Below are 13,575 nucleotides of genomic sequence, written 5' to 3' on the forward strand. Positions count from 1 at the left end.
GTCACAATAACCCAGTTATTATGCATTACTTGCTATGATTTATCAGAAAATGGTTTTTTTATGTTATAAACATTCAAAATTACTATAAGGTACATTTGATACATGGGAAAAACTACATTAGAATGACTGTTCTTAATTGTTGTTTTATCAAAAAGAAATCAACCGAGTCAACACTGACTGATGCGGTAGCAAAGTGCAATGCAACAAGGACTCGAGACAAAATAGCTTTGACCTCCCGCCTGCCTCCAGCCCCAGTAGCCCACTCTGGTTGGTGCTGACCTGCAGTTTAACATGTTTCTATTTTCTGCAACATGAGCAGTGTTGCAGAACACAAAACAAAGCCCACGAGAATACTGAAAAATGACAGAAGAGGCCCACCATTCTTTTTCAGTTTCCAGATTACTTTTGCTAAAGTAACAACTACTCAATTTGTAAAAGCTATGAAACTTTATACAATCATCCCTCAACAACACGTGAAATAAACTTTAAATGATCTAAAAATTGCCCTGAAGCAGTTTAGGGTGCCCATTTAACATCTTGCCAAACAATTGTGGTACCTATTTCAGTACTGCTCATACAGTTCAAAAAGTCCTATAACAAATGCCATTAATACTATTGCAATATATCTCCATTTTCAATCGATACATTTACTACATATCATTAGATGAGTAAAGTGAGCATAAAAGGCTTTGTGATAGTGAAACTTTTTCAGTAGAGCACTAAGAGAAGCTTAAAAATGCTAGTAAAAGACAAAGATGTGTTCTCTAGAAGTTGTTACAATATTAAGAACAAAAATTTAAGTGAAAGCCACAGAATTTTTAACATCTATTTTTCCAGTGCTCCTTACACTTACAATACCTGCAGTGGAGCAACACAGCTGGCTAACGAACAATAAGAGTACAACTTCTCTCTCTCTCCCCCAAATACCAGAATTTGAAGTTACGTTTCAGACATTCTCAACCTCTACCAGATTATCTTTGAGCAGCAGCTGTTTAAAGCATTTGTTTCCTTGTTAGAAAGGATTATTCTGTGATGTGCAAAGCACAAAGGAATAAACTGAGCCCCTTACTTTGAAGGCACAATTCAGAAGAGCGAATCCAGCTTCGGTCAGTTTGTATGGCAAGCCATACATGTTTAGCTACAATGCACATTCAATAAGATCAATGACCATCTAAAACACAAAAATTGTGACAGTAACAACAAGCAGCTTTCCATACAGTGGATTTATATTAAAAATTATACATTTATTTTTAACTTCTGGACTCATTTTAATTTCAATATTTTCACCACAGATTAAGCACGCACACACACACACAGAGAAGGTATTTTTAAAAACAGTACCTGAGGAGCTTGCAGAGAAGTTGTCTGAAGAGTTTCTGTTTGAGAATTAACATTCACGTCTGTCTCAAGTTGCTCCTAAAAAACCAAAAGCATCACCACAGTTACGCTGCTTCCAACTATAAAACCTAGTTATACAGAACTCCGTTAACCAGAATGCCTTAAGCTGTGCATATACAGCAAAAGAAAAAAGGCAAGTGTCAGTACTTGCTGCATTGATACCCATCCTTTTATAATACAGAAGTCGCCGCACTAGAGAATGTTTTGCTGACTAGGAATTTGACATCAACATAAGCTACATCACTTCTCAGTTGGCACTTGTTTATCCACTTAACACCTTTTATACAGAATCCTATAGGAAAACATTGCATGTCATTCAACTCATTAAAGACAAAAAGCGTAGCGTCAAGGAAGACCATGTGCAAAGCTGCGCAACAAATTCAACTGCTTTTCCACTCCTTTCACCATTCTGCTGGAAAAGTTTTCCTGCTACTTTAATGGGTTGAATCAGTTTTTTGGATTAACAGATGAACGTCAGAGGCAGCTTTTCAGGTAAAACAGTGGGACTGCATGGCTAACGCAGGTCAGTGTCACATTCTCGTTCTAATGAAAACAGCCTGTTAGTTAGAATTGTATCATTTAGTGAACCACACTGTAACAAAAAGGCACACATTTCAATGGAGAAAAACCTACGTTTATGTGAAAGAAGTTCATTCCTCCACTGCCTTCCATGCATATTAAGGACATAAGATTTAGAGGAGACTGACAATAAAAGCTAGCAGGATTACCTATGTCTTTTATAATGATCTGTATCCAAAGGATCTATTTTCAATGTTAGGATTAAATGCTTACATGCATTTCTGCCTTCACCTGTCTTGAGTTCAAAGCGATTTCAAGGTGACTACATAACAAGAAGTATAGTTTCCACTTAAGGGAGTGGAAACTATAAACCAAAGCACTAAAATGCTTTAACAGATATTTTAATTTCTCAGCATATTTTCCAGAGTATTCCAAATACTACACAATGTGCCCTGTAAAAAACACATCCACCCAAGTGGAGAGCTGCTATCATAAGGCTAAAGACAGACTGTCACCCCTCCTGTTCACCAGTAAGCAGAAGAATTGTCTGCTAAATTACAATATACTGGAGGAGCATGCTTGAATCTCTGGAAGTCCCCAGAAGGTATGCTGTAACTTCATACAATAATTTTACTATCAGAAAAGATTTATTTACCATCATTTGAATTTTTTTTTTTAATCTAAAAAGTGAGCAAAGTAGCACCTGGCTTAGGAATTCTCAGCCCAATATGCAAAAATCCTAATGGATACACAGGACAACCGTTCTTTAACTAAGTAATATATATTGAGTTCAGGATACAGGCAAAACAAGGTGTATGATCTGATTTAATAAATTTAAGTCTAAATGTCATCATTACTTTTTTCACTACACATAGTATTGCGTCAATGACCAGCAAAGAAATCACTGTCCTATGTGACCATGGATTCAGGTTCAGCTTAGGGGTAATGTACTACAATTCATTAATATTGACATATACACTGAAAAATAACATGTAACTTTGATATCTTTACTGAAGAGCCTATGCTGTATCTACAAACAGTCATTCCTAGAGGGGAACACAGTAATTTTCACTAGGAAGAGCCCCGATTAGTATACACAAAATTATATGTTCCAGGCATAAATACCTTAGTTTCCATTTTTTCATGCTCATTCAAATCTATAAAGCTATTCTATTTCACACAATCTACTTTGGCTTCCAAGAAAACTATTAAAAAATCATAAAAACACATTTTTAAAAATCAACAATAAAGTCATAAAGTGTTTTTAAAGACATAATTAGTTGTAAGACTTAACATGTTACACCCTCACAAAAAATTGCTTTTAAGACAAGAATTTATAATCTAAGCATTTGTGCTAATGCAGTGTCATCACGTGATGAACATCAGTGTAATAAAAAACCCACTAACACCTAAATAAGCTGAATACATAAAGCAACAACACAACCAGAGCAGGAAACATACAACCCATTTAATAAAATATTTGAAACCTGGAATATGACAATCAACACTCTGCAGCTGAAATGAATATTCAAAGTTTTGGACATTGCTATGGTATGATCTCAAAATCTCAAATACCTCTTCAATTTTCATTTTCTTGGGAGACTCTTCTTTATGTGGAGAAGACGTCCTTTTCACTGCTGTGACAGGGCTAGGCATTTTTGTTGCAACATTTCCTGAAGTTCTTGGTGATGGATTTAATAGATACGCTGAGGAAACAATTCTAGAGATGGTAGGCTTTGGTGGTGGAGAAATGGCTGGTTGTGTGGCAGTTTGAGGAATGCTTTCATTTGAAGTACCTATGGATAAATAATTTTAAAAGCTTCAACAATATGAGTTGACACAACGATTTCAGTTCAATCTCTGGTATTTTTGGTCTCTACTCAAAACACTGGTATCAAGCAGGCATCAAGGAAGTGGTACAGTTAGTGGTGCATCATGTTTGGAACAGCAGGTGTGCATACAAGCTCCTTCTGAGAGAGAATTCCTGTACCAGATACAGGATAGCCACGTCAGTGACACTCTGGTCTAATTAACCCTGCTTAACAGCAGGGTGTACTAGCCCAGACAGAGCTCTGTGCTAATATAGCTATATTATTCTTGGTATCCGAAGAAGTTTTACTGTTTCTGTACTCGGCCATATATGTGCATTGCCAAAGACTGCCTTAAACCAAATACTGCCTTAAACCAAATACAAGAGCAATCTCATGCTCCCTTTGTCACTCAAACATGAAGTTTATAATTTCTCAGGCTCAGAGTATGCAATGATGGACATGAAGTCACCACGGAGCATCAGACAAAGATCTGACATTCCATACATCCTTTTGAAAAATGCTTCAGATGACAAGGCTCTACCTCATCAATTGCCTACCTCAAACCAATAAACACACATAGGGAGATGCTCCAGGTTGAGAAAAATTACACTGAGGAAATTTTTCATTAGTAACTATCAGGTGACTGCTTTTGATTAACCAAAATACAAGAATGAAAAACTTCTGATATGCTTCCAAATCCATAAAACAGTCATGCAATTTAAGCTCCATTTAGTGCTCATGGACAAACTTACATTGATGCACCTGTGACTTATGATAAAAATCAGAACAGTAAGACCCAACCATCCCACATATCAGAGTGAAATAAGGGAGAACTCATCTTGAAAGGCTAACCAGTTGGTCCCCTTTTCCATCTGCTTCTGACTTGCTCCTTGTATACAGCTAAAGTTCCATCAAAAAAGAGGAGTAGCTGACTCTACTAAGTGAATATTTTCACCACATGTCTTTGACTTTTCACTAAAATGTCAATTTTTTTTTTTAAAGTATTAAGTGAAATGTACTTTTTCTTGTAGAAAATATGGAAGATAAAGTCAGAAAACACAGTGGGACATATCTAAAGAGATGTCAGTAAGGAGCACGTGTTCTGCTTACATCTGAGTCTTTTTCATTCCTAGAATCAATTTCATGAAGCACAAGGAGCAGGAACATGGGAGCACAGACAGTACAGAACCAACTCTTGGGCTTAACTACAAAATGGATTAAAAAAAAAATCAATACAAAAATTGTGCTTCCAGCCTTAGATAGTTTTTCCTCATCTGACCAACTGAACTACAGACCTGCATCAGGTCATCAGAAAACTGTTGCTATTGTGAATGGCAAATATAACTCCCTAAGAATAAAAGAAAAAACAAACATCGCGGCACAAAATATTCCACCATGATTTCCTGAGACCTAAAGAAATTAAATCTGTGTATCAAGGAGAACGTATTACAGCATGTGTCAAATAAAGACTGCAAACTGGAAGAAAAACCACTTTATAAGCGTTACCCAAAAAAAAAAAAAAAAAAAAAATCAAAAAAAAAAAAAAAAAAAATCAATAGAAACAATATATTACGCCATTTTCCTTACCCCCTGAGCTTTCACTGGAATTTATTTGTGGCACAGTGACTTCAGAAGCCTGTATGTTGGTCACAGATGCTGCTGTTACAGCTGGCGCAGGACTGCTTCTGCTAAAGAAAGAAAAATGAGGAAATGCTGAACATTAGTAAAACTACGGTGCTATATGATCTACCTTTCATCACATTATATGCATAGCCACTAACCATATCTGATAGGATTTTACCTACATTTCAGAGCAGAAGTTATAATACTATGTCACAATAGGAAGACAGAAATGAGCATTGGCAATCTACTATCAAACTTGAGCAATGGCAGCTATTTCAAGTATTTAATCTGAATCACTTCAGAGACAGTTTTTTAGACCACTGAGAAGTTGCATTAAAAAGAGGCAATAATTAAGGCAATGTCTGCCCAAATAAGGTGCAGGGGGAAACGTAGCATCTGGTTTCCTGAAGGATGGAACCAGTGTAGAAGGACTAAAACAGAAAGTTTGTTTTCAATCTGCACACACCATTACAACTATGATTTCAGTCTGGACTTCCCAAGCAAAGGCCTGGGATTTCACATGACCAAAAAACCTTGTTTTTTTCATTTTCAAGAAATAGCGAAGCAGTATGTGTCTAAAATCAACACAGGGCAATTTCCACTTCAACTGTGACATCCTAGATACCATAGATTGGTTTAATAGCTTGGTCAGTAGCATCAACTATTGAAAATCATTTACCAAGGAAGGAAGACCAACTAAAAGAGCACTTGCCAAAAGGAGTAAGTTGAGTGAACTTGAAGTATTTTGTCCTACACAACATTCTAGAATACACACCTAATACTGTAGGAGATTGCTGTTAGCTTCTCCGTGTATCAAATAGACAAACATGAGACTCTTCAAAGAAGAGAGAGTAGAATCTCACTTACTTGGGCAAATTGAAGTTTAGATAAGAGAAAACTTAATATGGAAAGTTAGGATTAAGATAAGCATTAATATGGACACTTTGAAAATACAATGGAAAAATTATGTTCCTAAGGTTAACTTGCATAGATGATATCAGCAATAGCAGCACCACTACTGATTTCCCAGACAGAGAGCCTAAACTTCTCTAATGTCTCACATTTTGATCCCAAATTCACATAATTCTTCCTCACTCTCACACCTCAATTTCCTGCTCACTACCTCTTGCAGCTTCCTACTGCAGTGCCCCCAAGTTTTCATATCACCTTGTTTTTCTAAGCATCTTTACCCAACTTCATAATTTCTTATCTGAAGTCCAATGCCATGGTCCGTATCCCCCAAATTTAGACCTGCTCCAGTGCTCAAACTGAGAATGTCTGCAAGCTACAGTTTGGAACATTCACACCTTGATACCTGTATCTCACACATGTAGTATTTGCTATGCTTTTAACACAAGTAATTCAGGAACAGAGAGCAGCAACAAGACTGAAAGTCTTCGTTACCCCTGAGAACTTCCAGAACTGTTCAATGGACTCGTCTTCATAGCACTAGTAGGCGAAGGCACAGACGTGCTGTTATCACTGTCCATAGACAAGTCTAGACTGCTGTCGTTCAGAGCTGTCAACCTGATCCCTTCTGTTGAATGCTGCAATGCACAAGACAAATGAAAATGTTATTAGTCTTATTAAGGGCTTAAAAAATCAACAAAGATTCAGGAGATGTAATATTTCAGTTATGCAAAATATTAGCTGTTGCATTTGTGAAGAAAAAAGAAACAAGGTGATATAACTGATGAACTTCCACCATGAACTAAGCATGCACGTGTACCTTAAATGCAGTTAAATTTAAGTACGTTTTTAGAAGAAAACCCTGAAAGTAGTAGCATTTAAAAATGCAAAACTTAAATGGACAGTTTTCAAATCCTTTTACATGTAGATAATCCACTGTCCTGTCACTACAAGCATTTACATTTTCACGTTCACAATTCAGGTACAGATTTGTCTGAACCAATGATGTTCCAAACACGAAGATAAACTGTTATTATCTTTAGTGATTGTATTTTCAGCTTTATTTCAAGTTTCTTTGTGGGCTTACAGATACTGCTTTCATTAACTTCAAAGTAATACTGATGTACACCAAAACCACAATTACTACAGAGAATTTAGAGACTGATTTGAACCTGGACAGTCAGCGGAGAAGAGAAACCCTCATCTGACATAGTACTACTTAAAGAGATGTATTTCTTAGCATTTACATTGTCCTCTGAAATGTATTACAGATTTACACTTCATTTCAGTACAAGATTTCCTATTCTTTAAAAAAGCAGTTAATATAAAACAGCTATAGCAATAAAGCATGTCATTCAGATATCCCTAAAACAGAGTATGTAACAGTGGTTCAGCTATTCACAAAAACAAGCAAACCTATATTATTCTCGGATTAAGGTAACACAGAGAAGCAGGAATTTGAAATACAGACTAAATTGTTAAATTCAACATTCCACCCCTTCTTCCTGCCTCCTGTGGAAGTAAATCACATCCAACACAACAGCTCCATTAAAAATTTTGCTACCATTCTCATGTATGGCCACACAGTTAAACTATATATTGAGGGAGAAAATAACACTGGCTAGGTAATGGGCAACTGTTATTTAAACATTTTAATTAAAAGTATTCAACCACAGTTACAGCAACAGACTACGGTCTTAGGTACAAAAAGGCAGCAACAAGTTCAATGTTCTACTCTGCTTCTATATGACGACTTGCGATTTTTCATTTAGGAGCACACAAAAATCTAAGGAATAACAACTTAAGAGGAAAAAGCTGGAGACAGCAAGAATTGCTTGACTGATTGTTCTACTGGTATTGTTACAGATGCTTCCTTTAGGTGACCTGCATGTCAAAATAGCAAGAAAGCTTTAAAACCTTATTATTACAGTGTTTTAAATCAGTTTAGTTTAGGAAGGCCAACAAAATATGGTATTTCAGCCAGACCTGAAGATACTATCCATGCTGTTGATGTCCTGGGAAATCTAATATCATATTTAGTGCATCTAGTAATACTGCTACAGTCAAATGAGAACACATTGCTTATACAGGTAAAACTAAGCTTTCAAAATGTGCTTTCAGTTCTTTGATTAGTAAATCTAAAAAGCTGAGGAATCATTTCTCAATGGCATTTTTATTGCTCTCAAATATTAGCCAAGTTTACCTTTTTCTTTTTCTGAAGCACGTGATTAGGTAGCAGTTGGTGAAGTTGCTTACGTTTCACGTGCCTTGCAGCAATCTTCATATCCATCTCAAACATCTTGCTGTTTATTGCTTGCCTATAAACTACACAATTGGAATAACATTAAGACATATTGAAGCATTTTGCAAAGTCCACTTACTTGCCCCAGCAGAAACAATTTCCATTTCAGAACATTTATTACCCTCAAGAACAAGCATAGCGTTTCCTTGTTCTGGAGAAAGAAGGAGAATGGCCTGTATGCCAGCACTGGTAGTACAAACACAAAAACGTTACTTTGGAAACAGGTGACCTGTTTTCCAAGAAAAATATCTTGCAAGCACATGGTTCTCTAAACTATATTGTTAACAAGTTTTAACAGTAATAGCTCTGAAGTGAATTCTTCATTTCATCTCAAAGGGACTACAGAAAAAAATAAGATTTTTCTCATAAGAATTACAGTATTTACATAAAACTATTTTCTTCACAGTTGATTTAGCTTTTATTTATGCAGCTTCTACAACAAATGGTTTCCAACGCAGGAGCTGAATGCTTGTGGGCCAGCTAATATATTACAAATCATTATGGCAACTCAGATACCACTACATTTTTATACAAAAGTGATTTACGTTTGGTATTTTCTGCTGTGTTTTGGTTTTGTTGTTTTTTAAATTATGTCTACTATAAAGAGCTATTTCTCTTTACCTCAGAACATTTACTTCTGGTGAGTCAACATCGTTAGTTCTAGTTAAGGAACTGCACTACAACCCAACATCTTGGGTTCAAGTAAAGCCAGGTAAAAATGAAAAATTCGTTTTTCTTTCACACCAACATTCTATACAGCGTTGAACAAAGCTGTGGCAGACATATGAATAAAAAAATTGTTCTGTAGATCTTAAATACAAAAACTTAAGAGGTATCTTCCTTACTCACTGTCTATTCTAAAACGTTACAGAATCTCATTGAATAGGCCATGAACGTGTAATTAAAAAGCTGTTAAGAGACAGACACACAAAGAGCTCAATGCATACAGCATGTTAAAGAGCCTATTGCACTAATTCTCGGTATTGAAGAAGCTCATAAAGCCTCTGCGTAAAGATTAGACAAGTTACAGTTAAGGTAGGGGCACGCTCAGGAAAGCCAGACATGGTTAAGGCATTCCGTATTCCTTATGTTAGGTCTTACCAAAGTCTCAATACAAGGAAAACCTAGCCCATTCCTCATGGCTCTCCTCCTCCCCCTGCTCCTGCTAAAAAGCAAGCTATTCCCTAACTGCATTATTGAAAGTGCTTTGGTATTTTTCATAAAAATCTTAGGATCTATTCCTTTTCAGGACGGATTAAAAACAACTAGACAGACCCAAACTAATCTGAGATGACAAAAAACCCAACACACAAAAGCAGAAATTGTTTGCTAGTTGGTTACCTTTGGAAGTGTATTTACAAATTGAACAGAAAACTACACAACACAGTCTACAATGATTTTGATTAAATGCTACTTCATTTACAAATTGCATATATTTAGACAAATTTCAGATTTGAATGTAGTGCAAGTAAATCAGATTCAAAATCTAAGTGCAAGTTTCAGTATTTTCATACCAAAACTCTCTGACAAGTACACTACTGAAACACCTATGACCTGAGAAGCTGTAATTCATAGATCCCTTCACTCCTCCACAGCAGCAGCCAAGCTACTATGCCGTTTCAAAATTCTCAAAAATGAGGATGATATGTCTATAGCTCCACCTTAACCACTTATAATCAAAAGGAATCTTCTATGTTTATAGAAAATAAAAATCCCTTTAACCGAAAAAGGCAGATATACATACACACACACAGACCCCCCACTATAGTGATACAGGACAATAAATAAAAACCCCACAACTTACAAACCTTGGCATGATTGACTTAAAAATATATCTATATCATATTAACTCATACACCCACACCAGGGGGTGGGAGGGTGTGTGGAAGGGCATGGGGGTATACAATTTCCTCACTTCCAGTCTCACTGAGCCTCAGAAATCCAGAGACCAGGGTTGCATTAAGTCATTAGGTAGCAGTTGAACCTATTCCTTTAATTCTGTAAACATGTAATGCTTGAGCCTTAACTGGCATTTTTTTAAGAAAAAAACCAAACAAAACCCCCCAAAACCAACAAAACTGCAAAACTATTGATAAGCCTGCCAAAGATATGGTTCCTTTCTTAGTCATAGACTCTGGATAGTCATACTCTCCAGCTGTTACCAGTTCTTTGCTTACAAGTTTCTTACATGTGTTCTAAATTATTTCTGTGAATCAAAAAGTAAGCACCAGAAAAAGTCAAAAAGGTTTCTTGCACTGAGTGTTGGACATGAAAGTAAAAGTTACTGAACCAACTAGCTAGTATGAACTGCCATGGAATAAAAGGCATTTTGTTCTAGAGCCTGCTAGGTACTCAGCTTTAATCTCCTGATAAATTCAGTTTCACCTAAGCTAGGTAGTTTGCATATGATAACCAATCTGTCTCTTTATTAAAGATCACAATATCATGTACCATTTTTAGTGAGATCTGAAAGATTTGTGTGCACTGTTTTAATTGGTTTTAATGAAAACAAACTGAAAACTGTTAGTCTGAAGTGTCCAGAAGCATCAAAACTTATTAAAACTGTATTTCATTAAATAACATCCTATCTCCTTATCTGAATTCTTCTATTCTATGTCTAGATACAATTCTACTACTCAAACAGACTACATTATGCACAAAGACAACAACTTCAACAAGTTTATTAATACCAGAACATCTAGAAAGCAAAACTCACCTGTGTCTGTAAAAGACTGAATGTCGTAGGTAAGATCAACACTTAAATTTTCAGAATTTTCAGTTTTCTTAAACACCAACCCAATCACCCACATTGTACGGTATTCTTCCCTGGAAAATTTTATATAAAACAGTCATATAATACTGACAGAAGAAGTGAACAATAAGTTATCTGCTGCAATAGACAACAGCTGTACATTTTAGCTCCACTAGCAATGGGGGGCTAGCCACAGAAAGGCAAAAACCAAAGCTGACTTAATGACATTCACTTTTCATTTCCAATACAAAAAAGTCAAGAAACACTGACACATCTATCTGCACCAAACTTAATGAACTAAGATCATCAGTAGATTACTTCATTCATCTGTGCTTCTATAAAGATTCTCTCATTCTTAGGAGTTACAACTATCCAACACAATGGTAAAGGGAATAGGTTTGAAAGGAGATTACAGATTTTCAGCACCTCACCCTGAAAGCAGTTAGAACCTATTCCCTGACTAAACAACTTCCATTTTGCCACCTAATCTTGTCTTGAACTCTCAGATTTAGCTGTAACTGACCACAAAGTGCAGTTTTCCAGTGAGAAGCGCCTCCCTTTGACAGCTCACCTTTACATAATATACATGGGAGATGAACGATTACATTCTATTACAGAATACAGCTTCTGTATCAGCTAAAGGCTTTTAATGTTTTAATTCAAATGTCTTTTCCCTGTAAGACTATTTCAGAACAACACTGTTTTCCAATCAATCAATGAGCAAATTTAGGCAGGCAGGTGAAAGAACATACATTGTTTTACACTGTTTCCTAAAAGCATTGCCTGCATCAAGTCCTCTGAAAGAAGAGCTAATCGGAGCCCGTGATTATGCAGGCAGTTGTAGCTGTATTTAGGCACTAAAATGGTGCTGAAGAGGTACTGCCTGCTTTTGTCCAATTTCACTTGGAACATGCATGCAAATTATGTATATAAGTTCAAAACAAAAGTAGCACCATACTGTCACATGAAGCAGCTGATGTCTGGAAAAGGCTGGAAGACAAACCAGGCTTTTCACATATTCCCACTGAAGACAAAAATTTCTTTCCCACTCTCACACAAAAATAAGATTCCTTACAAGTTAATTACAACACTATCTAGAAATAAAATAAAGTCTTAAAAAAAAGTTTTTGGCCCACACACCTGCAATCATTGTTTTGAATGGGGGAGGAGGAGGTGGAAGAGGGGGGAAGGATTTCAAAAACATGTAATCCTAAACCATTTGAAGTGCTTGGTATTCTCTCCACTGTTTCCACATCCTGAGGAATTCTAACATCAGCCATTACCAAGTTTAAATGATACGCACCTCAACTGCTAAAATTAAGAACATTAAATGTACTTAGTTACTCAAGATTTCGGTTCTACTGTGCCTGATGTTCTACCCAATTCTCAGTGCTGCCTCGTACTGAAAACTGTCTTACATGCTCAAACAACGTCAGCTAAAAGTAGCAGTAGCTAACATGGATTATTGGCAAGAAATTATGCGATTAATACAGTTATTAGCAAAAATATATTCTTTCCTTAAAGTTATTTTTTGGCTTAGAAACATTCTTATATAGAATAAAGAACATCTAATTTTACAAAGAGCACTTGAGAAGAGCTTAAAACTGTTTGCCTTTAGATGCTGTCATTAAAAATTAATCCATTTAAGATTCTATAAAAATGCTAGTTTATTTATTAATGAATTGGTATTTTAGCTAAGCTAGTTCCTCACCATTACATGAAAAAACAGTTTTGCTTACTTGTCAGGATTTTCCTTGGGTGCTGGGAATGACTGTGGATTCACATGAGCCAGTGTAATGAATTCATTCTTCTCCAGGTTTCCAACTAGAATACGGATTTTTGATTCCACCAAGCCCACCCTGCATAAATGTCATTTATTAGCAAGTTCTCATTAGTATGAAATAATAGAAGTATCTAACATCATGTATCAGGATAAAATCCTCAACATTCTCCATATACTAATATTTGAGACTACAAATGAACTACTGCACTACACACGACAGATTAATTCAGATCAATAAACCAAGCGAATGTGTTAAAACAAATGCAAGGGAAGCTTAAGAATGCCCTGAAGCTCTCATTATGGCCTGATTTTACACATGGAGTTACATAGCAAGACATTACACATAAAGTAAAAGGCAGTCAGCAAGAAACTCCTACGTATTTCTCCAATATTCTTTTGGCTTCAGATGATGAATTTAAAAGTTGAAGAAATTCTCAATACCTGACAATCTTAAAACTTCTCTGATAAAAGACAGCAG

At 36.0% G+C, this 13,575-nt stretch overlaps 2 protein-coding genes across 4 annotated transcripts in view; both read right to left on the bottom strand.

Moving 5' to 3' along the window:
• The window catches only part of LOC118452479 (poly(A) polymerase alpha-like), a 22,185-nt gene that overhangs the window by 2,940 nt on the left and 5,670 nt on the right, over nt 1–13,575 (bottom strand). Inside the window, exons 2-4 of the mRNA XM_035896021.1 lie at nt 3,043–3,087; nt 1,342–1,416; nt 1,070–1,138 (exon numbers count right to left, since the gene is read on the bottom strand). Coding sequence (XP_035751914.1) covers nt 1,070–1,138; nt 1,342–1,416; nt 3,043–3,054 — 156 coding nt within the window. The 5' untranslated portion in view covers nt 3,055–3,087. The remainder of the gene's footprint in view (nt 1–1,069; nt 1,139–1,341; nt 1,417–3,042; nt 3,088–13,575) is intronic.
• The window catches only part of LOC104127809 (poly(A) polymerase alpha), a 31,918-nt gene continuing 21,613 nt past the window's right edge, over nt 3,271–13,575 (bottom strand). For 2 of the 3 annotated variants that reach the window (XM_035896020.1, XM_035896018.1), the window contains 6 exons: nt 13,054–13,173; nt 11,279–11,388; nt 8,464–8,585; nt 6,756–6,898; nt 5,316–5,416; nt 3,271–3,713 (listed from right to left, as the gene is read on the bottom strand). In XM_035896020.1, the coding sequence (XP_035751913.1) occupies nt 3,286–3,713; nt 5,316–5,416; nt 6,756–6,898; nt 8,464–8,585; nt 11,279–11,388; nt 13,054–13,173 (1,024 nt within the window). In that variant the 3' untranslated portion in view covers nt 3,271–3,285. The remainder of the gene's footprint in view (nt 3,714–5,315; nt 5,417–6,755; nt 6,899–8,463; nt 8,586–11,278; nt 11,389–13,053; nt 13,174–13,575) is intronic. The other variant, XM_035896019.1, reaches the window with a different exon arrangement.

Source organism: Egretta garzetta, unplaced genomic scaffold (genome assembly GCF_000687185.1).
Source record: "Egretta garzetta isolate BGI_Z169 unplaced genomic scaffold, ASM68718v1 scaffold206, whole genome shotgun sequence".
Taxonomy (NCBI): Eukaryota; Metazoa; Chordata; class Aves; order Pelecaniformes; family Ardeidae; genus Egretta; species Egretta garzetta.